The sequence below is a fragment of the Amphiura filiformis genome, chromosome 10 (genome assembly GCF_039555335.1).
Source record: "Amphiura filiformis chromosome 10, Afil_fr2py, whole genome shotgun sequence".
In the NCBI taxonomy this organism is placed as follows: Eukaryota; Metazoa; Echinodermata; class Ophiuroidea; order Amphilepidida; family Amphiuridae; genus Amphiura; species Amphiura filiformis.
Genome location: NC_092637.1, coordinates 6285447 through 6312641, shown reverse-complemented (window position 1 = coordinate 6312641; position 27195 = coordinate 6285447). Strand labels below are relative to the sequence as shown.

Sequence of the window (27195 nt, the reverse complement as noted above, 5' to 3'; positions counted from 1 at the left end):
GATAGCTTATTGTTGAACTACTTGCCATCAGCAGTAGATGGCAATTGATGAACTACTTGCTATCAGCAGTAAATAGCGCATTGATGAACTACTTGCTATCAGCAGTAGATAGCGCTTGATGAACTACTTGCTATCAGCAGTAGATAGCGCATTGATGAACTACTTGCTATCAGCAGTAGATAGCGCATTGATGAACTACTTGCTATCAGCAGTAAATAGCGCATTGATGAACTACTTGTTATCAGCAGTAGATAGCGCATTGATGAACTACTTGCTATCAGCAGTAGATAGGGCATTGATGAACTACTTGCTATCAGCAGTAGATATAGGGCATTGATGAACTACCTGCTATCAGCAGTAGATAGCACATTGATGAACTACTTGCTATCAGCAGTAGATAGCGATTGATGAACTACTTGCTATCAGCAGTAGATAGCGCATTGATGAACTACTTGCTATCAGCAGTAGATAGCGCGTTGATGAACTACTTGCTATCAGCAGTAAATAGCGCATTGATGAACTACTTGTTATCAGCAGTAGATAGCGCATTGATGAAATACTTGCTATCAGCAGTAGATGGGGCATTGATGAACTACTTGCTATCAGCAGTAGATATCGCATTGATGAACTACTTGCTATCAGCAGTAGATAGCGCATTGATGAACTACTTGCTATCAGCAGTAGATAGCGCATTGATGAACTACTTGCTATCAGCAGTAGATAGCGCATTGATGAACTACTTGCTATCAGCAGTAAATAGCGCATTGATGAACTACTTGTTATCAGCAGTAGATAGCGCATTGATGAACTACTTGCTATCATGGGGCATTGATGAACTACTTGCTATCAGCAGTAGATATAGGGCATTGATGAACTACCTGCTATCAGCAGTAGATAGCACATTGATGAACTACTTGCTATCAGCAGTAGATAGCGCTTGATGAACTACTTGCTATCAGCAGTAGATAGCGCATTGATGAACTACTTGCTATCAGCAGTAGATAGCGCGTTGATGAACTACTTGCTATCAGCAGTAAATAGCGCATTGATGAACTACTTGTTATCAGCAGTAGATAGCGCATTGATGAACTACTTGCTATCAGCAGTAGATAGGGCATTGATGAACTACTTGCTATCAGCAGTAGATATCGCATTGATGAACTACTTGCTATCAGCAGTAGATAGCGCATTGATGAACTACTTGCTATCAGCAGTAGATAGGACATTGATGAACTACTTGCTATCAGCAGTAGATAGGGCATTGATGAACTACTTGCCATCAGCAGTGGATAGCTTATTGTTGAACTATTTGCCATCAGTAGTAGATGGCGATTGATGAACTACTTGCTATCATCAGTTAGTAGGATATTGGTGAACTACTTCTACTTGCTATCACCAGTAGATAGTGCATTGATGCTGAACTACTATAGGGCATTGATGAAATACTTGCTATCAGCAGTAGATAGTGCATTGATGAACTACTTGCTATCAGCAGTAGTTAGAGCATTGATGAACTACTTGCTACCAGCAGTAGATAGGGCATTGATGAACTAATTGATATCAGCAGTAGATAGCGAATTGCTTAACCACTTGCTATCAGCAGTAGATATCGCATTGATGAACTACTTGCTATCAGCAGTAGATAGCTTATTGATGAACTACTTGCTATCAGCAGTAGATAGCGCATTGATGAACTACTTGTTATCAGCAGTAGATAGCGCATTGATGAACTACTTGCTATCAGCAGTAGATGGGGCATTGATGAACTACTTGCTATCAGCAGTAGATAGCTTATTGATGAACTACTTGCTATCAGTAGTAGATAGCTTATTGATGAACTACTTGCTATCAGCAGTAGATAGCTTATTGATGAACTACTTGCTATCAGCAGTAGTTAGAGCATTGATGAACTACTTGCTACCAGCAGTAGATAGGGCATTGATGAACTACTTGCTATCAGCAGTAGATAGCGCATTGATGAACTACTTGCTATCAGCAGTAGATAGGACATTGATGAACTACTTGCTATCAGCAGTAGATGGGGCATTGATGAACTACTTGCCATCAGCAGTGGATAGCTTATTGTTGAACTATTTGCCATCAGCAGTAGATGGCGATTGATGAACTACTTGCTATCATCAGTTAGTAGGATATTGGTGAACTACTTCTACTTGCTATCACCAGTAGATAGTGCATTGATGCTGAACTACTATAGGGCATTGATGAAATACTTGCTATCAGCAGTAGATAGTGCATTGATGAAATACTTGCTATCAGCAGTAGTTAGAGCATTGATGAACTACTTGCTACCAGCAGTAGATAGGGCATTGATGAACTAATTGCTATCAGCAGTAGATAGCTTATTGATGAACTACTTGCTATCAGCAGTAGTTAGAGCATTGATGAACTACTTGCTATCAGCAGTAGATAGCGCATTGATGAACTACTTGCTATCAGCAGTAGATAGCGCATTGATGAACTACTTGCTATCAGCAGTAGATAGGGCATTGATGAACTACTTGCTATCAGCAGTAGTTAGAGCATTGATGAACTACTTGCTATCAGCAGTAGATAGGGCATTGATGAACTACTTGCTACCAGCAGTAGATAGGGCATTGATGAACTAATTGCTATCAGCAGTAGATAGCTTATTGATGAACTACTTGCTATCAGCAGTAGTTAGAGCATTGATGAACTACTTGCTATCAGCAGTAGATAGGGCATTGATGAACTACTTGCTATCAGGAGTAGATAGGGCATTGATGAACTACTTGCCATCAGCAGTGGATATCTTATTGTTGAACTATTTGCCATCAGCAGTAGATGGCGATTGATGAACTACTTGCTATCATCAGTTAGTAGGATATTGGTGAACTACTTCTACTTGCTATCAGCAGTAGATAGTGCATTGATGAACTACTTGCTATATCAGCAGTAGTTAGAGCATTGATGAACTACTTGCTACCAGCAGTAGATAGGGCATTGATGAACTAATTGCTATCAGCAGTAGATAGTGAATTGCTTAACCACTTGCTATCAGCAGTAGATATCGCATTGATGAACTACTTGCTATCAGCAGTAGATGGCGCATTGATGAACTATTTGCCACCAGCAGTAGATAGGGCATTGATGAACTAATTGCTATCAGCAGTAGATAGTGAATTGCTTAACCACTTGCTATCAGCAGTAGATAGCGCATTGATGAACTACTTGCTATCAGCAGTAAATAGCGCATTGATGAACTACTTGCTATCAGCAGTAGTTAGAGCATTGATGTGATGAACTACTTGCTACCAGCAGTAGATAGGGCATTGATGAACTAATTGCTATCAGCAGTAGATAGCTTATTGATGAACTACTTGCTACCAGCAGTAGATAGCGCATTGATGAACTATAATTGCTATCAGCAGTAGATAGGACATTGATGAACTACTTGCCATCAGCAGTGGATAGCTTATTGTTGAACTATTTGCCATCAGCAGTAGATGGCGATTGATGAACTACTTGCTATCATCAGTTAGTAGGATATTTGTGAACTACTTCTACTTGCTATCACCAGTAGATAGTGCATTGATGCTGAACTACTATAGGGCATCGATGAAATACTTGCTATCAGCAGTAGATAGTGCATTGATGAACTACTTGCTATCAGCAGTAGTTAGAGCATTGATGAACTACTTGCTACCAGCAGTAGATAGGGCATTGATGAACTAATTGCTATCAGCAGTAGATAGGGCATTGATGAACTACTTGCTATCAGCAGTAGATAGCTTATTGATGAACTACTTGCTATCAGCAGTAGATAGCTTATTGATGAACTACTTGCTATCAGCAGTAGTTAGAGCATTGATGAACTACTTGCTACCAGCAGTAGATAGCTTATTGATGAACTACTTGCTATCAGCAGTAGTTAGAGCATTGATGAACTACTTGCTATCAGCAGTAGATAGCTTATTGATGAACTACTTGCTATCAGCAGTAGATAGCTTATTGATGAACTACTTGCTATCAGCAGTAGTTAGAGCATTGATGAACTACTTGCTACCAGCAGTAGATAGCTTATTGATGAACTACTTGCTATCAGCAGTAGTTAGAGCATTGATGAACTACTTGCTATCAGCAGTAGATAGCTTATTGATGAACTACTTACTATATCAGCAGTAGATAGCGAATTGCTTAACTACTTGCTACCAGCAGTAGATAGCTTATTGATGAACTACTTACTATATCAGCAGTAGATAGCGAATTGCTTAACTACTTGCTACCAGCAGTAGATAGCTTATTGATGAACTACTTGCTATCAGCAGTAGTTAGAGCATTGATGAACTACTTGCTATCAGCAGTAGATAGCTTATTGATGAACTACTTACTATATCAGCAGTAGATAGCGAATTGCTTAACTACTTGCTACCAGCAAGAGATATGCATGAAAGGTGTCCACATCTTTCTTTCGCATAAAAGTAGTGAAAGAGAAGAGGCTAAATTAATGATGATTATTTGCTGCATTCCATAAAATATGATACACATCGGCATGGCTCTAAAATGATCTAGATTAAGAGCGGTCATGTGGAAGCCTCATTTTGCGCCTCTGGTTTTATGTGCTACTATATTTTCAATGATTTCATGAACATGAATGTGAAGCTGATAGCACATACATGTATACCAGGGAAAGCCATATTCAGGGCATATAAATGATTAGTTAACTCAACAGTCATACAGAGGTTAAAACAACACGAGTAGAGCTCTCAAAATAGAAACCATTTTGAAAATCATGTTTTAACTGATTACTACATTAATCATGTTCATAGGAAAATTGTATATAGTGTGTCCCGAAAAAAACTTGCAAAAATTTGTATTAAGGAACATATATAACCCTAAAAAAATTCTTTTCGAGGAATTATTAGGCGAAACATAGTGCAATGCCATAGTTGATGATCTGGTAACCAAAGCTAATATAAAAGTCGACGCGAATCGTTAGTTAATTTATTATGACTGAATTTTATACGGCATTGAAGTTGTGAACTAAAACGTTTAAGTGTAAGTTTACAGCTAAAGATATATAGAGACATAGTACAACAAGAACCACTAATCGCGAAATATGGATATCCAACAAGCTTAAACTATTAATAAGCCCCCTATAATCATGATAATAGGCTTGAAGAACGAGGAAAATTAAAGGGTAAAAGTGTAAAACATTAATAATAAAAGTAGAATATATATTCTGTAGTGCCAAATTACATTAAGAATACTATTTTACATTAAGGTTACTCTTGCTTTCTTGCTATGCGGGGCCCTTATATTGAGGTCCCACTTGGAATGTTTAGTCGTCGTATGGGAGTCACCGACCTCGGGCCTGCTGGCCCTGTGGCCTTGATGTTTTCAGTATCAACAAAAAACATCAAGGCAGCAAGGCCGGCAGGTCCGAGGCCGGCGACTCCCATATGATGACTAAACACTCCAAGTGGGGCCCGGGCCCCGCAGGGCAAGAAAGCAAGAGTAACCTTAATGTAAAACAGTAACCTTTATGTAACATTGACCAACAGTAACCTTAATGTAACTTGACACCACAGTATATATATTTGACGTGACAAATTATCCTGCCATGTCGACATCCATTTTTTGCTAAGTTGACTTGGCACGATAATTAATCTTGCCGTGTTGACTTTTGTTTTTGGTAAGTTGTCTTAGCGAGATAATTCATAGTTATTTTGACATAAAACTGATAAAAAAAAATATAGTAAGTCGACTTGCTAAGATAAATATCTTGCCAAGTAGTGGCCTCCGTAAAAGTGGGTTAGTGGGTTAATTCATCTGAAATATTATGGGGCCTTCATATGTACATTTTTAGCTCTTATATCAAAGGCAACAAGAAACAGGTGGGGTAACATCTTTGTGCACCACTAATAAAAAGAACATTCACTTACGGATCACTATATAGCTACGGTATGTAACACTAAACTGAATCTCAATGTGTATTTCACCTACGTGATAATGATGGTGCAGGCAAGGATATACCATAATTCGCCTAAGATTCTCCGGGCTCAAATTGTGACATGGTACGATTATAGTAATAAACACGGCTGCAAAAATATACACTTGTAACATGAGACTTCCCTCTTCCTGTTTCTCTCCTCTTTGTAACAGAAGAGGCTGTTTTTACTATAAGGCCTGATATAAAATCTGGTTTGTTGTCTTTGCTTTGTTGTTCCCTTTTTTTTTCTTTTTTTTTTTTAATTTTCATATTTCAAAATGCGCTTGGTATAACTATTGGGTTATTCCAGTTGAAACCAATACACCCCTGTTCTTCATCTCCCATGGGTGTAGACTTCAAATGATAGATTCACCCTTTTGGGTAACCCTAATTAAACACACAGTCCCTGCCACTGTGTGGAAGATTAATAATGTCTTATTAGGGTGTATGGATTTCAAATGGCCGCCCATAATTTATTTCGTTCTTATTTTAGCATGGAATACATGTAACTAGGATCCACAACATGCTCATCTATCAGAGCACAGTTCTTTAACTCCAATACATTTTGTACATTCATTAAATTACTTTTTTGAAAATTTGGGTACAAAAGCTAATCTCTGCAATATGAGGTCAAATTTTGTACTATGATTGAGATTATTAAACTATGTCATTGGGATGATGCCATTGTGGTCCATAATGAAAGTGCAAGAGGGCCATCTGCAATAGCTACCAGTTGTTATATAGGTATACACTGTATAATGCAGAAATATAAAATGCGTATAGGGCAGCTATTGCAGATAGGTTCTTCAATATGGACTAATCAGCGCCAGAAGCGGGTAAGTGCAATAGCTGCTCTGTGAACATTTGGCAATTTACACACAGTATATTGTACTCATCTACATACGGCAGCTATTGCACTTACACTGAGCAGTCGATATAAACCCATCGATATAAACAATTAGTTAAATCCAGACTCGGTAAATGTACTTTATATGAGACACAAAATTTCAATGTTTCTGCCAGAGGACACGTTGCTATGGCTACCATAGCAGCATAATTATTGAATCTGCACATTGACGTGTTCTCACATATAGATGTTTTGATCTATGCATTTCGGTTAATTTCAATCACAGAATTGATTACAAGTAACTCCAAACTTGGTGGGACTCCATTCAAATTGGTATTATTTTGTGTGTTTTTACAGTTTTTCCAACATCATTTCAAAGTGTTTTCGATAGGTAGGCATATAGGCTATGTTAAGGGGGTACTACACCCCTGGCCAATTTTGGGCCTATTTTTGCATTTTTCTCAAAAATTATAGCACATTGGTGACATTAAGATATGTATATTATAGGGGCAAGGACTACAACTACTGTACTGAAAATTCAGCAACTCAAAGCAAGTAGTTATTGATTTATTGATCAAATATTGGGTTTCCCTCATTTTTGAATGTAACTCCACAACTGCTGTCTGTGCTGAAATAAAATTTCCAGTGCAGTAGTTGTCCTTGCCCCTATAATATACATATCTTACTTGTCCCCAATGCGCTATAATTTTTGAGAAAATGTAAAATAGGCACAAAATTTGGCAGGGTGTAGTACCCCTTAAAGTGTAAAATGACAGCTGCATGCACTCAATGTATACAATGGTATAGTTGACATCAACGTACGTTGATAAAACCGGTTCAGTTCCATCTTCTTATTCTAGTATATTGGGTTATTCCAATTAAAATACATACACCCCCCTACGGAAGAAATTACCTTAATCACGCACACAGGGGGTGTAGACTTTAAGAGGAGTCACCCATTCAGGTAATTTATTTTGTAATACATACTCCCTGTGTGGAAGATTAAGGACATGTCTTCCAGGGGGTAGGGATATTAAATGGACAAGTACGTGATTTTCTTGTGTTAATCAGATTGAATGTCTAAAACCAACTGACACACATTTTCTGTTATGCATAATTTGTTTTTCCTACTTATTGGTATAACTATAATCCATCTCTGTAAGCTTGGCTTAGAGCAGTTTATAATTATAGTAATTCAATCAACTCTTTGGAATTAAGTGTGTGTAAGGGTATGGGGGTGTGGAGGTGTTTGTTAATTTATTCGTGTAGGGCGTTCTGATAGCACTGTATGGGGTACCCCAAAGACATTTGTATAAATGTATGGACGTGGAGTGTGTCGGGGTGCGTGTGGGGATAATGGTATGTGGGTTGTGTGGGCGTAAGGATGAGGAGGGTTGGATGTGTGTTGTGTTGTGTACACTTGAAATATACCATAGATGGCTTTAATAGAGGAAAACAAGTTTGTAGTATCCAGAAACAGCAAAATCTTCCTTACTGTTAAAATGCTTTTTAAGGTAAACTGTTTAAAAATGCACTTGTTTAAATATAATTAAACAGGTTGTTTAAATTCACATCATGTTTAAATATTTAAAGCAACTGGCTGTTCATTTCACCTGTTAAACAGGACTGTTTAAACCTTTTTTTAACAATGTAAGTAATTATGTTAGTGGCGACACCAGGATTTTTTTTCGGGGGGGGGGGCAAAATCAACAACTACTACTACTCCTGATTCCAGAAAATTCCAGCATTTTTTTATTTTTGGGATCGAAAAATAGTATCCTGTTTTGCTAAATAAGTCACAGCTCAATCCTAATCCTTTAGTCGGAGCTAACTGGCAATAAAAGTCAATTTTTAATATGTAGCCCGGAAACAAGGGCTAAAACGTGAATTTTAAGTGTTTTTTATGCTTTGATAAAAGACGTGTATATAAAGTCTAATATTAGTTCAAGCACCCTATTTGTCTATTTTATAACAAATTATTAAAAATTAACATGAAAATATTAATTGAGAATAATATCTTAGCATACTCAGGACCCCAAGTGCTTAAATTTGTATCAAACACTTGAATTTAATGACTGCAATGTATTCAAAATTGCATGTTTTGGGCCCATATTTAAGTAAATTTTGACTTTTATTGCTAATTAGTTCCCAACCACAGGATTTGTGTCAGGATCAGGATTGGACTAATGTTTCATTTGGCAAAACAGCGTAATTTTTAATCCCTAAAATAGTGCTGTACCACTCTTTCAGGAATCAGGAGTAGGCCATATCAGGGTCTCCCGGTGTAGTTCAAAGTTGCTTTCCAAAATTTCGCAAAAGCAGAATGGTATCACAAACAGTGTTATATAGGCTATAGCTTCAAGTAAATTGTCAATTAGCTATTAAACGCTACGGGAAATATCCCGATTTGATTAGTTTACTAGCATTACATTCTGAATTAAGAATCAGAAAGCTTATGTAGTAATTAGTAAAGAAAGAAATAGAAAATAATATGATGTAATTAAATATGTAAATTATATAATTTGATGAAATCAAACGAAGCGAGTAAAATAAAAGATAAAAAATATATAGCTTCAAGACGATTCCTTCCAGATATCCAAATTTTATACATATGAAAAATCCTTGAGATGAAATTAAAATAATTAGTGTAATGGTAGAAATGCATTATGATTATGCTCGCTTGCTTGTGTGTAATTGCATCAAGGATTGAGTCATATAAATGCACAAAAATGTAGCCACTGCTCGATGAAATGTAATAATATTGTATCTTTATAATTATGTAAGGACCTTGGGGTTCTGTGATTTCCTGTTTGTTTATTTGTTTATTAAATTTCAAATTCCATCCTTGAGTAATTTCTTTATTTGTATCGTGTGTGCTTCTTGCCTGTGAAAAAGCAACAACTATACTAGGGCCTTATTTAGACCGTGGCAATCAAAAATCCCTTTATAGACCCTGGCTACATCCTGAGAACGGCTGAAAACCTTACCCAATATTGGGTAAAAAACCATACCCAATATTGGGTAAAAAACCTTATCCAATTATTGGGTAAAAAACCTTATCCAATTATTGGGTAAAAAACCTTACCCAATATTGGGTAAAAAACCTTATCCAATTATTGGGTAAAAAATCTTACCCAATATTGGGTAAAAAACCTTAGCCAATATTGGGTAAAAAACCATACCCAATATTGGGTAAAAAACCTTATCCAATTATTGGGTTGTTCAATATTGGGTAAAAAACCTTAGCCAATATTGGGTAAAAAGCCTTACCCAATATTGGGTAAAAAACCTTATCCAATTATTGGGTAAAAAACCTTACCCAATATTGGGTAAAAAACCTTATCCAATTATTGGGTAAAAAACCTTACCCAATATTGGGAAAAAACCTTAGCAAATACTGGGTAAAAAACCATACCCAATTTTGGGCAAAAAACCTTACCCAATATTGGGTAAAAAACCTTAGCCAATATTGGGTAAAAAACCATACCCAATTTTGGGTAAAAAACCTTATCCAATTATTGGGTAAAAAACCTTACCCAATATTGGGTAAAAAACCTTATCCAATTATTGGGTAAAAAACCATACCCAATTTTGGGTAAAAAACCTTACCCAATATTGGGTAAAAAACCTTAGCCAATATTGGGTAAAAAACCTTAGCCAATATTGGGTAAAAACCTTAGCAAATACTGGGTAAAAAACCTTACCCAATATTGGGTAAAAAACCTTACCCAATTTTGGGTAAAAAACCTTAGCCAATATTGGGTAAAAAACCTTACCCAACCCATGAGGGTTGTTCATATGGCACTACTTTGGTAAACTTTTGACCCATGTTGGGTAAAATGATACTCAACCGCTGTGTGCCATATGAACAACCCTCATACTAGTTGGGTAAGGTTTTTACCTAATAATTGGGTAAATTACTGAAAATAACCCGATGTTGGGTAAAATTTATCCCAATTTTGGGTAAAAACCTTTACCTAACCGGTTTCTTACCTATTGTTCTAACAGTGTATATGAGATGCATGTATGTATTCTCCATTGGTAAATGACTTGTCTTTCTATTCATCGTAATTCATGAAACACAGCATATAAAGGGCAAGGTTAATATACATATAGAAATTTAATCATTTTTGTTTGTTTGTATGTTTGTTCTATTGCAGTTAGTTGGAGATTGTTCAGGCTTAGTTGCTGATCAGGGCTACAAAATAATTGTCGAATTTACAGTAAGTATATCCTACACAGATTCCGTATAAACGTCAATATCGGTTAAATGTGTTGGAACGCTTTCATAAGCCATTTTAAATGTCCCCCTCTATAATGTAGGCCTATTTAAATATTCAAATATATCAAAAATACCTTTATATTGTTATACAATATTTTGGGGAAATGTAATATTGCCGTTATTTTGTTAAATTTTGACTAAAAAGTTAATTTTGACATATGGTAAAAAAACAATTTAAGATTATTTGAAATGAAAAGTACAATAATGTATTGATACTAATGTGTATATAAAAAAATCAACCATGGCAACTTCTGAAACTGAAGGGTTTTGACCTATGACCTCTTAAAAATCAAAGGTAAACGTAAAATGCACGTTTTTAGCAGTTTCAAAATGGCATACAAAGAAATATCATAGGTTATAAAATGTATTCATCTTATTGTCAGAACATTTTGAAAAGTTGCTATACCAAAAACAATGTTACATAATGTTATTGTTTTGGGTATTGTTTCTTAAATTATAAACCAAATCAAATATTATGACTATGCAAATGACTTTATTTCGACATAAGCCTAAATCATAAATCAGACTGTTTGGTGTGAGTGACAAAGATTGTCTCTTTACGCAACTTGCTTTACATAATTCAATTCTTTCAAACATTTCTCAAACATTGCTCGATGATTTCACGACATTTGCATGATTTGTCACCAAAAAAGGCAATCTCTTGATTTATGAACATTTCTTATTTAACCCAGTTCCATGTTCAGAGTGGAATATTTAATTTAATAATGCTAATCATTTAACTCTATCGAGACCTATTTTTCTCGTTAATTTCCGGTATTTTCATCCATTTTTAATGTTGTAGGTCTCACTTGAAGACGGCACAGTAATTATTCCAGCAGATGATACGGGGGAACCCTTCCAGTTTATACTCGGGAGTCCTGATGTACAAGAAAGTTGGAATACCGAACTTAATGGGGCATGCCTAGGGTGAGTCATAATCGATACCCCCTGGAATGATCATTTCCAAAAGAATCAGATTAAAAATGTTGACATTTCCAGAACAGTGTCAAAATGCAAGGATTTATGATCTAAAATACATATGTGAGTTTTTTCTACAACTGGTGAAAAAAAGGATTTTTTACATTCAAGTTGAGCATAATCTTTCTTTCTCAAGACCCACATTTCCTGTACCGTATTCGATAAATGCAATTTTTAGTAAACCAAACCTTATTTATTTATTTATTTATTTATTTATTTATTTATTTATTTATTTATTTATTTATTTATTTTTAATTATTCATTTATTTATTTTTACTTATAAATATTTTGCTCATTATTTGCTTATATTTTTGACTTATTATCTTTTACTTTTATTGGCGACAGACATTGGTTCGAATTATTAAACACAATAACGTTTTGGAGTGGTTTGTTTGTTGTTGTTTTGTTTTGTTTTGTTTTTTATCTTCTTGTTTGTTTGTATTGCTTTTGGTTTAGTTTGGTTTTGGTTACATTTTTTTACATTTGTTTATTTTCTTGTTTTGTGTGTTTGCTTGTTGTAAGGGGGCTGGCATTTTCTTCGGAAGGGGGGTCACAAATATGTCGGTGACCGGAGTCAATTTTTTATGACCCCCCCCTATCGCGGGCAAATTTTTTTTTTACGACCCCCCCTATCGCGGGTCGAAAAATTTTATGACCCCCCTTCCAACTACACAGACTCAAGAAAAATTATTCATTGCCGGAACTAAGGCGCGGAGCGCGTCAAAACTTAAAAGTGAAGAAAGTGTGTGGAGCGCGGTAAAATTTTTATTGACCTTTTCGGTAAATCCCATAAGCCTTTGCGAGTACACCTAAGAACTTGTCATTCTGCGTCACGCCGCTCCGCGCCGATGCGCACATCGTTTATCGAACATCGTTACTGCGCATTGCAAGTCGGCGTGACGTCAAATGACGAGTTCTCAGGTGTACTCGCAAAGGGTTATGGGATTTACCGAAAAGGTCAATTGTAAGTGTAAAGAAGGCACGCGGAGCGTGTAAAAATTTTGCATAGATTGTACGCGAAAATTTTAAGTCACCAGCCCTTAATAATTCTATAACCCCCTATTTTGGGTGTTAAAAAAATTATAACCCCCCCTATTTTTGGCCTGAAAATTCTTTGTCCCCCCAGTATTTTTGTGCCCCCCCCCCCCCCTTCCGAAGAAAATGCCAGCCCCCTAATTGTTTTGTCTTGAAATTTGTTAGTTTGTTCGTTTTGGTTTTCTTGTTTTTTCTGTTTCTTTTTTGTTTTTGAAAAATGTCAAATACTCAAAGCAAACTCAACTTTAACTTACAGAAGCTGGGATAAATCCTGGCTTCATGGGGCTATTCCAGTTGTAATCCATACACCCCCTATGGAAGATATCAGACATGGCCTTAATCTCCCACACAGGGAGTGTGGATTTCAAATATGGTTACCTAAATGGGTGCATGACTCCTGAAATCTACACATCCCTGTATTGGTGCATGACTCCTGAAATCTACACATCCCTGTATTGGTGCATGACTCCTGAAATCTACACATCCCTGTATTGGTGCATGACTCCTGAAATCTACACATCCCTGTATTGGTGCATGACTCCTGAAATCTACACATCCCTGTATTGGTGCATGACTCCTGAAATCTACACATCCCTGTATTGGTGCATGACTCCTGAAATCTACACATCCCTGTATTGGTGCGTGACTCCTGAAATCTACACATCCCTGTATTGGTGCGTGACTCCTGAAATCTACACATCTCATTCAGGTCATATCTTCCACAATTGGTGTATGGATTTCAACTGGAATAGCCCAATTAAGCTAGGATTTATTTAGCTCCTGTAAGTTAAATATGGCTTTGTTTTGGGTTTCAACTGGAATAACCCACGATGCCGTTCTCTTCTGATAGTCAAGGTTATTTTGATCAATGATCATGATGCTCACAGGAAATGACAACACTGCCAGCGCCAAACCCAGTTTAACAAACACACCTCACGAGTCAAAACGCCTGCATTCATGTGTTTCGTTAATTGTCCTAGTCAAATAAGTATTGAAGGCCATAAAATGTCAAAAGTTACAACGAGAATGGTTTGTGAGAAAAATATGCTATTCCCGTTGAAATCCACACACCCCCTATTAAAGACATGACCTTAATCTCCCACAGAGGGGTGTAGCTTTCAAATGGAGACATCCATTCAGGTAATCCCATGAAGTTCACACTCCCTGTGTGGAAGATTCATGTCATGTCTTCTACAGCGGGTGTACGGATTTCCACTGGAATAGCCCAAATACTATGATGATTTGGATGCCATTTTGATTAGTATTGGTATTGCTGTTGGTGTATGATGAGGTATGTTCACCCCTTTTCCTCGCCGTTGAGAATTGAACCAGTTTGAAGTCCTTCTGAACAATTCATTACTAAATTATTTGTTTTACCTATATGAGGACCATATCCTGGCTGGCCTGCATCAATAATTTTAGATGTGATTTTAGAAGTGACGATTTTATACAGTTATGTATAATGATGATACCCGGGGACTGGAAAGTTTACCTTGATAGCAAGATTGTGATTCAAATGGGCGAATAATAACAACATCAATATCAACAATAACTAAAACATATTTATCATCATCATCATCATCATCATCATCATCATCATCATCATCATCATCATCATCATCATCATCATCATCATCATTATGAATATTATCAGTATCAGCATCAGCATCATTATATCCTCATCATAACCTGCATCATCATCATCATCATCATCTTCATCATCAACAACAACAATATCATCATCATCAACAACAACAACAACAACACCAACAACAACAACAACATCAGCAACATAATTATTATCATCAACATCATTAAAAGAAAATTTATTAGGAGAAGAAAGAAAGAAAGGACATAAGAAGATATAAACAACAACAACACAATTATTATCATCAGCATAATTAAAAGAAAACTTATTAGGAAAAGAAAGAAAGGACATAAGAAGATATAAACAAAGCATCAGCCAGCTTTAAATTAAATCCTTCTGAAACACCACAGTCAAATTATATAATCATAGCAATGACCTATATATAAATCTTTGCAATGAAATGCCTCTATTGTACCATCGTAATGTACACAGCCCGTCTATTATGGTTTCTCAGAGCCGTCAAATTATTTCTGATATTGTCTTCAGGCAAATCAAAATACCAAAATAAAATCTTGCAATTTCATTGTATCATATCACGGGCTGTGAATAGGGTATTATAATCAAATTGGGCGAACAAAATATAACCTTTACTGTTCACTAGCAGCATATGTGGGGAAAATATACGTGTTTAGTTTATTTTGATATGTCATATCCACACAATATAAATTTCAGGGTTTTTATTAATATTATATGTTAATTTCTTTATAATATAAATATGTTAGTCTAACAAATAGGGGAATGTGAATTTCCCGCCAAAATTTTCGGTCCACCATAACTATTGCTTGAAACCTCATCATTACGTTTATTACGTATCTTAGTTTTATATACCGGTACCATTATGATAATGTTTATTTAAAAATAAGAAATAAGGTAATTATTATTTTATTATCTGGAGTATTGTATGTAAAATAATGAAACAGAATAAGATGAAGATTTTATTGTGTTTTGTTACGTTTCGAACACCTGTACGTAAGTTTAAATTACACTAAGATAAGATTAAAATAATTATGCTCGTAGTATATTGTATTTGAGGTAGTTAGTTAGCATCGATATAAAATCATGCGCTTCTGTAATGGAGAAAACCAACGGATCGGTGATACTAGTATACATGTATAAAGGAAATTTACTGTATAAACGAAAATTTCATTTATACATTACGAAATATAAAAACAATACTATATAAGCAGGCGCGTAGCCAGCATTGTCAGTCCGAGGGGGCAAACGTCTTTATCGTCCCTAAAACGTTGTTATCGTCCCTATTCTTTTTTATCGCAATATCGAGCGTGCGTAGCATGCGAATCTATTTGTTTGGTAAATAAGGAGCTCGCGTAGTGCGCGAGCCGAAATTTTCTGGATTAAATCTCCCTTCTCCCCCTTTTGTTTTTCTCTCCCTCTTTCTTTCTTTCCCTTTCCCTCCTCTTCCTCTCCTTTCCTTTTTTTCCTTCCCTCTCCTTCCCCTTCTCTTTCTCCCTCTCCTTCCCTTCTTTTTCTCTTTTCTCTTCTTTTTTCCGTCCCCATTTTCCCACTTCTCTGTCCCCATTTTAGTCGTCCGGGGGGCAGTCCGGGGGGGGGGGCAGTCTGCCCTCCATGCCCCCCACTGGCTACGCCACTGTATAATATAAGCGAAATTAGATTTGTTAGAAGATTCAAGGCTGACATCTTCCTCTCTCCCTAAAACATAATCGTGAAAAAAGTGAGATTTATTATCATCTACATCGCATCACAGGCTCAGGAACCGGTGGGCTGGGGGGGGGGTGGGCTCAGCCCCTAAATATTTTGGGTGCTGGGGCTTGAAATACCCAGTTCAGTCCCCCAACAATTCCAGGTGAAGCGAAATATTTTCATCTCGAGTACCCCCACAATGAGTCATCAACAAATGTTCATTTTGTTAGCCCCCCCCACACACATACACACCCCTTCGCAAATCTTATACTCAGCCACTTTCGCATAATACAAAATAATGTCCCCGCCCTCCCCGAAAGTATAAATAAAGATTTTCTATTTCTCGTCAGTCAACTTCACATTTGCACTTTTTTAATTTGGAGTATTCCTTTCTCGGAAAATGGGATCGTTTTCGACAGTAATGTACTGGCAGTTTAATTTCACATTACTGTGTTAATAGTTAATGAATAAAGTGCAAAGGGGGGCATGCACGTTTTCACATTATTGACGCACCTAAATTCAGGATGGATTGTATTTCCTCAATCTGAGAGCCCAATTCATGTTACAGACGGGCCTTGGAGAGTCTGTGTGTACTTAAATGCTACCCGGGGTGTCAAGAATGCGAGATTGCATGATACTAATACAGGGGGTCATTCCACCTGCAAGGGAATGCAATAATATTTTTGTCACATTTCGTCAGCCGGACGAAGTGAAAATCCCCAAAATGGTATCAAAATTTCAAATTTCCATCCAATTTTTAAAGGGCATGTGATTTTAACATCCTCTGTTTATCGTCAATATAGCCACGAATCCGTGGGCATTCCCACTTAGGAGGTTGACGCGTATATGTGGGGCCGTTAAGACCCCTTTTTTCGGCATCGCTGTCATGCACCCAAAGACCCCATATGTTTCCTTTCGATCTGTCACCCCAAAGACCCCTTATTTTTCCTTTCGATCTGTTACCCAAAGACCCCTTATTTTTCCTTTCGATCTGTCACCCAAAGACACTTTATTTTTCCATTTGAACAGTAATGAGGCATCTATCACTGATTTTGTTACTTCTTTTGAAAAACAAAAAAAAGCCATTTGAAGTTATTTATATAACTAGAAATTCGATTTTGAGGCTTCTTTTGGCTCATACGTATCCTCATACAATTCCACCCTAATTTAGAATGGGGGTATGATCATGTTTCCAACCTTTTTTTTTCTTGACATTCTTTGGGGGAAGAGAAGAATAAAGTGGGCCTACACTGTAAAATGGTATTTTTATCGTGTGGATGAACTTCAACCATGACAACCTATAGTATTAATAATTATACACCACTTATTCCTGCCCAGAAAGTCGTAAATTGAAGCACTGTGACTCATGATGGATCCACATATAATTGGATTTTGCTTCTTCTCTCGAATTTTTTGTCATTTTTTGGAGCTCAATTCAGTATTTGTAAGTGAATTAGGGCTAAAAGGCATCCGTTTTCTTAATAAATTATGATGCCATTCTGCCCATTCACCATATTTTTAAACATATCCATATAAGGCCACATAAAAAATAAATCGTTTCGCGTCCGCCTTTCTCCTAAAATTTCCCCACAGAAAATTTTAAGGTATAAAATGGGGACGGCAAAAAGTAAAGTATCATTAAAATGACTGAAAATGGGACAAAAAATTGACAAATGGGGATGAAAATTTGTCTTTGCCCCCACCACCACACACACGCACTAAATGGTTGGCTAAAGCCCCTGACTGACTCTTTCACTTTTTCAAATTCAGAGAGTATATCCAGCGATATACCTTTTGTGGCTACTTTATTTGAATGTATCAACCATGTAATAACACTCGACAGTTCAATTAATATTTAATTGTCTTTGAATTTGTAATTTACATAACTACAAATCAGAAACAAGCAGTCTTAATTATTGATTTGTATCTACCTCCATCATCCCGTGTGTTTTAACATGCTCATCTATCAAGGCACAGTTCTTTCACCCCAATACATTCGTACATTCCCCGGGTACATTCATTGAATGACCTTGGAAAATTTGAGCACAAAAACTCATACTCTGCAACTTGAGGCCAAATTTTGCACTATGATGGTTTAATTGAGGTTATTGAACCATGCCACTGAAATGAGGCCAGTATGGTCCATAGTGTATCTTTGATCATCCCAAGTGGTCAACTGTGTTATTATTAAGAATCTCACCCGGGGGAGGGGCAACTTTATGGGCAGCGCAAAACTAGGGGTGTTGGTTTGGGAAAAGCACTCGACTTTTGAAGTGACGGGGATGTCCGGACACCAGTTCGAAACTAGGGCTTCAGTGAGAGACTTGACACCAAAAAGGGGGTCATTTGGTGAGAGGCCCAAAAATTGGGAGTCTTTCCGTGAGACTGGGGAATTTTTACCAAAAAAACCCCCAATAATCAGAATGTGAAGTTTTTGACAAATTTGAAGAAAAACAATATTTATTTTTACAAGACGGCTTGTGCATGGCCGGTCCGGCCCGGTCGGTCCATCTATAGCATATTTATAGATAAATGCGTATCACTTGTTCAGAGTGAAATTGTACAACTAATTGCATTATTTTGTGACTTCTAAGTTTGGCTTGAGCATTTTTCTAGAGCCTGGTCCCATCATGACCCAAATTGTAAAATCAGCATGAAAAATGCTTTAAAATGAGTACTTAATATTTTGAGAAAATCTCAAAACTTGGACTTTTTTGTGTTGAAACGTATGGCTAGTATGCAGAGTATTTTAAAACATACAAGAATTGTCTTTAAAAAAGACAAGTTCACGGATCGGGTGTATAGTAATTTGTTCTAACTTTCAATTCTCATATCTAACTTTGTCTGAGAAAAAATATGCAGATTGCAAAAGAAACCAGTCGTTTATATTATCCTTCAAACAAATATCACTATCATATTCAATTATACCATGCAAATAAGGCCTTGATAAGGCCTTGATAAGATGCTCATACATATACAAAGTGTAACATACAACGTAGACACCTTTAATATAGACCTATATTTGAAGAGCCTATTTCCAAACCGTGTTAAGTCCACAAACACATGTTTCTGATTTACCTGTGCGATATTGCAATGGGCTGTGATGCTATAGGTATTATAATTTCATTTGGATGCACCATTACAAAGCAAACAAGGACAATTCTGGCCTCTATGGCCTTTTGATCATCTCCTCCGTGTCATTTTACATTTTTTTTTTTTTTGTCTTTTCGTGTTTTTTGTATATTCTTGTTGTTTAATGTTGTTGTTAATGTAAATGATGTGGCAAATAAAGACTTATTATCACATTATCATACTATGCGAGGCCTTTGGTTCCCAAATGAGAACAATAGTCTGCATATTGTTATGCAACATTGTTATGGTAAATAATGGCTTGTTGATGGTACAACTCATTGTTGCTAATGTCAAACTTGTCAAAGTAATTGTGATTGTATCACACAAGTAAATGAGAAATATGTGGTTGTGGACTTACACGATTTGGAAATAAGCTCTTCATTTTCACAAACTAGGACACCATGCCCAAATTAATTTGTCATTATTTATAGGGCTCCACTTATTGACATAAAATATAAGCAAGCATTACTGGCACTGCCTCCCTGCTCGCTATGGTGTCACCCCTGCCTGTATGCAAAGAGACGGGCAGCAATTATGACCTTGAGTACTTTAACATTTTGCCCAAGGCAATGAGTTCGAAAGAACATAATGGCCAAACTACACGAGGCAATGTCAATTTCAAGGTCCATTAATTAGTTAACAAAAATAAAGCTCTCTCCATTTATATACACTATGGACCACAATGGCCACATCCCAATGGCATAGTTCATTAACCTAAATTAATAGTGAAAATTTGATCTCAAGTTCCGGGCTCAAGTTGCAGAGTATGAGTTTTTGTCCCCAAATTTTCAAAGGTCATTCAATGAATGTACAAATGTTTTGGGGTTAAAGAACTGTGCCCTGATAGATGAGCATGTTGTGGATCATAGTGATATGCGGATATGTAGCTCATCAGGAACGAACCATTGCTTGTTGGGCTATTCCAGAAGACATACAGGTATCTCCCACACAGGGAGTATGAATTTTAAATATTAACTTCAAATGGGGTACTTGAATGGGTGGTTCCATTTGAAATACACACACCCTGTGACAGTGTGGGAGATTCATTGAAGGCCATGTCTCCCGGGCTATGACTTCCATAGGGGGTATGTATTTCAATTGGAATTGCCCAATATAATATACTGTGTACATAATAAATTCATATATTGAGAGCCCCTTCATCTACCATGGGTTTACCTTTTTCGATTTGATTACATTCTTTGTATGTTAATTTGTTCCGCAGGGGCAGGGAGACATCGCCGTATGTTCTATGAAGTATAAGCTCTTTTAGAGAAACATCAGTGTAACCAGGACGTTACTTAATCATTTAATCTTAAATAATATAATATTGTGTATATTCATTTTTAGGGAGACATACAAGGAGACATCATATATAGATGTTGATGGTCAATGAATTTTCGAGTAATTTGATAACCAGGCAGGTTTGGTTCACCCCAGCAGAACAAATCTGGTGGGGCTTCCTCTTTAAATATTTTTGTGCGAATAGATTATCTATATAGCCTACGCCTCCGACATGCACCAAACATGAGCTAACAATTTCTTTGCACGTTTGCTACGTAGAGAGACATCGTATCTTCGTTCTGTAATCTTACATAATCCTGGACGAATATTAGAGCACGTATAGTGCAATGGACTTGCAACTCCGTTCACCGACATGAGGACAGTGACAAAAAATAAGTCCTTATATAAATACGCGATTTACGTAGCCTACATCGCTAGCTATCGTTGGTGGCAGCAGCATTTTTCTGTAATTATATATTCATATATTCATATTGTTTCAAGATGGCGGTCGAGTCCCGGTTCTCTGTCTCTAATTCTGTGGTGGCAGCAGCATTTTTCATCAGTCACGTGATAATGGCACCGACGAATAATACACGGGGGAAGCCGACGGTGTCCCCACTTTTTTGCATTGCGCTGGTATATATATGAGTTGCAACGGCCTGACATAATCTTGTGTGAATCTTACATAAACCTTGAGCCAACAATTTCTTCCTATGTTTTGTTACGCAGGGAAACATCGTATCAGTCATAGATAAATGTATGTTCCATGAAGTATGCTCTTTGGAGAAACATAGCCATAATCAGGATGTGACTCCAAAAATCGTTTAGTTTTAAATAATATTGTGCGAATAGATTATCTGATATACACCTCGTGCGAATAAATAAATTATCTGAATAGTTAACCTTTATTTGTATGTTACTTTATTACGCAGGGAGACCCGCAGTATTGAAGTGCCAAGCAGCCAGATCTCTCAGGGTAAACGACCATCAGTGCCACCTGACAATGACGTCATATTTGAAGTCAACATCATTGATATTATTGCACCGAGTACCACCGAACGAACACGTACTTCTCAGGTGATTACAACCACAAAGGATCTCAGGACGACTTTAATACCAACAACAACCAAATCATCACCAACCACAACCAAAGTTCTTACAACTCTTCCACCAACAACTTTACGATCCACAACCACCCAACCAACACCAACAATTCAACCAGCTACCACCAAATCAACCACAACTATGCAACCATCTGCCCCTAAAGTCCCCACAACCATATCCCCAACTAGCAAAGTACTCACAACTCTTCAACCATCCACCAACCCCCCTACAACTCCACAGCAAACTACCCCTAAAGTCCCCACAACCATATCCCCAACTACCAAAGTACCCACAACCCTTCAACCATCCACCAACCCCCCTACAACTCCACAGCAAACTACCACCAAAGATCCCACAACTATTCAACAAACCACTTTTAAAATCCCCACAACTCTTTCACCGGCCACAAGCAAAACCATCACAACACCTCCACCAACTGACGCTTCTCTTGTACGGCTAACCACCTCTAAAGTTCTCACTACTCAGGAAGCATCTACTGAATTACTCACTACTAGAACTCAAACTACTGCAAAGCAAGTACTAACATCCCCTACACTCTCCACTAAATTACCAACTCAAGAGCCACATACTACTAAATCAATTACGACCTACAACTTGCTAACAACATTAGTGCCACCTGTTAAAATGACATCTACTCCAGTGATAGCAACCGAAGCACCATCCCCCTCACTACCGACAACCATGGCGCCAATGACCACGGCGCCAATGACCACGGCGCCAATGACCACGACACAACCAATCACGCCACCAATGACCACATCTTCTGCAGCCATGACTCCACCTCACATGGCCTATACAACCACGGTACAAACGACCACAATGCCAACAACAATGACCCAAACAACTTCTCTCCCAACAACGTCTGTAGCACAAACGAGCATACCGTCCACAACTATGGTGCCAACCACCATGGCGCCAACGACCACTGTGCCTACAACGAATGCACCAACAACCATGGCGCCAACAACCACTGTGCCTACAACGAATCCACCAACGACCATAGCGTCAACGACCATGACACCAACAACCACGGCACCAACGACTATGGTGCCGACGACCATGGTGCCTACAACTACACACCCAACAACCATGCAACCAACAACTACACAACCAACAACTACACAACCAACAACTATACAACCAACGACAGCACAACCAACGACTGCACAACCAACTACACAATCAACAACTACACAACCAACAACCCCAGACCCAACAACGACACAACCAACAACTACACAACCAACAACCACACAACCAACAACCACACAACCAACAACCACATCACCAACAACCCCACAACCAACAACCACACAACAAACAACCACACAACCAACAACCACATCACCAATACTCCTACCGGCAGATGCAACACAAGCAATCTCAAAACCTAGCTTATTAACAACTCTTTTTCCTCTCACTACTCAGGTTAAAGGATCTGCAATAACAGATGACGCAGTGGCACCCCCGGGAGCAACTTCATTTTCTTCAAAGCTATTAACAACTCTGGTTTCGGGTTCTAAACTAACACAATCCGTAACCATGCTAACAGGTGATGGTGTAAACATTGGTAGCAACACAAAATATCCCAATAAACCTGCTGATAAGCTAACCACATTAAATCCGGATGGAAAATTAACAAAGCAAGCCGCAGCTGAAATCCGGATATTAAACCCGGATAATAACATCACCCCTAAGGTACTAAAGTCACCACCTGTTATGTCGACACATAGAAAAATAAGCACGCGGGCAGCTGTTGAGGGTGAGGGTAGAGGCGACACGTTTAATCCTCCACCGTCGGACGCTGGTCCGACGCAAAAAGTCACAGTTTCGACACAAAAAATTGACACAGCCGACGATACTACCGATGAATTCGTCACTGAATATTATATGGAAGAAGTTACAGAAACAATTTCACCGGAAGTTGAGGATATTGACGATACCAAAGATTCGGTATCAAAGGGCAAACCAGCAAAGGGTAAATTAGGGCCTAAAGTACGCAGAAAAGACAATGGGTTTATATATTATCACCTGCAATACATTGCAATACCAGTCGCTATAATATTACTTTTACTTGTTGTTTATTGTTTATATACTGTAGAGTTTCCAGACCGTAAAGTTAAATTTTATAGGGTGAGAGATCATGATCCTGTTTTAGATGGACCTTTGTAATTTATTTTAGTATTGGGCTGTTCCATTTAAAATCCACACTACCCCTGTGGAAGATTTTGGAAATATCTTCCACAGCGGGAGTATGTATTTCAAATGGAATGAACACATTAGGCAGCTCCTTTTGAATATCATACATCCTATGAGAAAGATTCAACCTGAATCTTCCACGGAGGGAGGATGAGTTTTAAATGGAGCTGCTAATGTGTTCATTCCATTTGAAATATATACTCCCTCTGTGGAAGATATTTACGAAATCTTCCACGGGGGAGTGTGGATTTTAAATGGAATAGCCTATTAAGGGCTTAGTGCAATAAGCCCATAATTGTAATAGCTGCCAGGTGTCAGATTTGTACAATATAAAATTGACCTTTTCGGTCACGCCGACTTGCAATGCGCATCGGCGCAGAGCGGCGTGACGCAGAATGACGAGTTCTTAGGTGTACTCGCAAAGGCTTATGGGATTTACCGAAAAGGTCAATACACAATTTGCCTGGTGTCAGATGAGTACAATATAGAATGTTGAAATTGTTGAATGTCTATAGGGCAGCTATTTCATGCCTTGCGCTAAAACTCAAAGGCATCCTAGCGTGTAGCCCTGTGCGCTGAGCTCTTTTTACAGGATTTGTTTTAGTTATAAAAAAAAAGAAGAAGAAAATGAAAAAAAAAAAAAATAATAATCTGCTGCATGGCGGCAGCAAAAGAAGGTAAAAATAGCGTAGCACAGGTGTTTTTGCAAATTGAAAGACTAACGTTTTTTAGCCTAATTGGGATTGCGGAAAAGAAGCTGACTGTAAAAATTATACTGAACGGAGCCAAACCTACTCGCAAAGAAGAAAAGAAGATTTATTTTGATTTTGTAAGGATACGATCTAAATGCTTATTCACGGAGGACAACGTTTTTGTTGGAGACACCTTTGATATCGGATAATTAATCCCAATTAATCAGCTTAGGTGCTTGATCCGCTGCTGAAAATAAGTTTGATCCAAGGATTAAGAGTGCAACCGAACTCCGCGGGAAACGCAGTGGGCCTGATCATTTGTGATCAAGCCAAAATAACCAAAATAGCGAAAGTTTAAGTCACGAGTATATGTAATTTTTGGATTTGCCACACAACAATGAACAATTTTAATCAGCATAGTGATGTAACATTTTTATCTGCTTTCCAGCACACTGTTGAGCACTTAAACACTTTTCTAAACACATTGCCTTCACTTCATAAACGTGTTTAAAATCTGAACATGTTTCGAGTAATACCTGGCGGATAATGACGGATAATATTTAGCTATTGAGCATTGATGTTTAGGAGTTTGATGTGTAATGTTTAGCTTCTAAACATGTTTACATAGTGAAGGCAAGAATGTGTTCAATGGATAAACACAGTTTTTGGAATAATGTCGCCAAACTTCAACAGCTATCTACAACCGATAGCAAATCATTTCATCAACTCTCAATAATGTTGACATATCGTAGAATTCTAACTGCAAACATATGAGTGTTTCACGAAAGAGACAAACGATAGACACCCACCACCAAAACTTTACCAAAATTGGTCTTATAATAATATTTTGTACAGCCGCCCAGTAGGAATATATTTGCTCAAACTCAACTCCAAATAATGTTTTTGTGGAGTCTCTCTGCCTTTCGTCTCTTTTGTCAAAAAATAAACCGCTCATTTACGAGGCATATGCCGCAGATAGAATTCTGCGGTATATATTGCTTTCGCTAACGGATATCAAACCATATTTCTTCAGCTTTTCAGTATATAATCAATTCATCAGCTATCTACTGCTGCAAATTTATTAACCAATTATCCAGGAATGTTGCAAGAAATACATATATTGATTCGTCAGCTATCTACTGCTGATAGCAAATTTATTTCATGCTATCCAGAAATGATATTATACTACTTCGTCAGCTGTCTACTGCTGATAGCAAAATATTTTGTGTTATCCAGTAATGACATTATACTATATACTTCGTCAGCTATCTACTGCTGATATCAAAATATTTTGTGTTATCCAGTAATGATATTATACTACTTCGTCAGCTATCTACTGCTGATAGCAAAATATTTTGTGTTATCCAGTAATGATATTATACTACTTCGTCAGCTATCTACTGCTGATAGCAAAATATTTTGTGTTATCCATGATATTATACTACTTCGTCAGCTATCTACTGCTGATAGCAAAATATTTTGTGTTATCCAGTAATGATATTATACTACTTCGTCAGCTATCTACTGCTGATAGCAAAATATTTTGTGTTATCCAGTAATGATATTATACTTCATGAGCTATCCGTTATTCCATCATCGATCTTCTGCTGATAGCAAATTATTTCATCAGCTATTGAGGAATTTTGACATATTGCTTCATCAGCTAGGCTGCTGATGACAGCAAGATATTTAATGTTGTGAGTAGTACCGTAAAGTTTCGCCTGAGGCGCACATGGGCTCCTTTGCCTTGGGGGTAAATTTCATGTACAAATAGAGAGCTCCCTCCTTTGAAAATCCCAACAAGAATGAAGGGTCCGTGTCCTTATTTGCTGGTGGGAATTTTACTGGTATAGTTATGTCAACAGAATCCATAGCGCCATTAGGAGAATCTTTACGGTATACTTCTTTATCAACTATCTACTGCTGATAGCAAATCATTTTATCAGTTATACGACAATGATGATATTACTTCATCAGCTATCTACTGCTGTCTGCTGATGATAGCAAAATAATTAATGTTGTCCATCAGTACATGTACTTTTTTGTCAGCTATCTACTGCTGATAGCAAATCATTTTATCAGTTATTCGACAATGATGACATATTACTTCATCAGCGATTTACTGCTGGCAGCAAAACATTTCATCAGCTATCAAGTATGATGACATACTACTTTCTACTGCTGAAAACAAATATTTGGATCAGCTTTGCCATGTTACTCCATTCTGTTGAACATCTTGATAAAAAAATTATTTCATGTTCTTTCGTACTGTATTCACATATTTCATCAGCTAACTACTCCTGATATAAACATATTTGATCACATATCCAGTAATAATTATTA

General features: G+C 37.4%; 2 protein-coding genes across 3 annotated transcripts in view; both read left to right on the top strand.

The window, feature by feature from the left end:
• LOC140162441 (uncharacterized) overlaps positions 1–24503 on the top strand; it is a 72683-nt gene extending 48180 nt beyond the window's left edge. For both annotated transcript variants that reach the window (XM_072185680.1, XM_072185681.1), the window contains 4 exons: positions 10979–11041; positions 11903–12027; positions 21769–21913; positions 23390–24503. In XM_072185680.1, the coding sequence (XP_072041781.1) occupies positions 10979–11041; positions 11903–12027; positions 21769–21913; positions 23390–24133 (1077 nt within the window). In that variant the 3' untranslated portion in view covers positions 24134–24503. The remainder of the gene's footprint in view (positions 1–10978; positions 11042–11902; positions 12028–21768; positions 21914–23389) is intronic.
• Positions 21920–23383, top strand: LOC140163218 (uncharacterized; the record flags this gene model as incomplete). Its single annotated transcript, XM_072186614.1, has 1 exon — positions 21920–23383. A coding segment is annotated over one exon (1464 nt), but the record flags the coding sequence as incomplete, so codon positions are not given.
• Positions 24504–27195: the final 2692 nt, after the last annotated feature.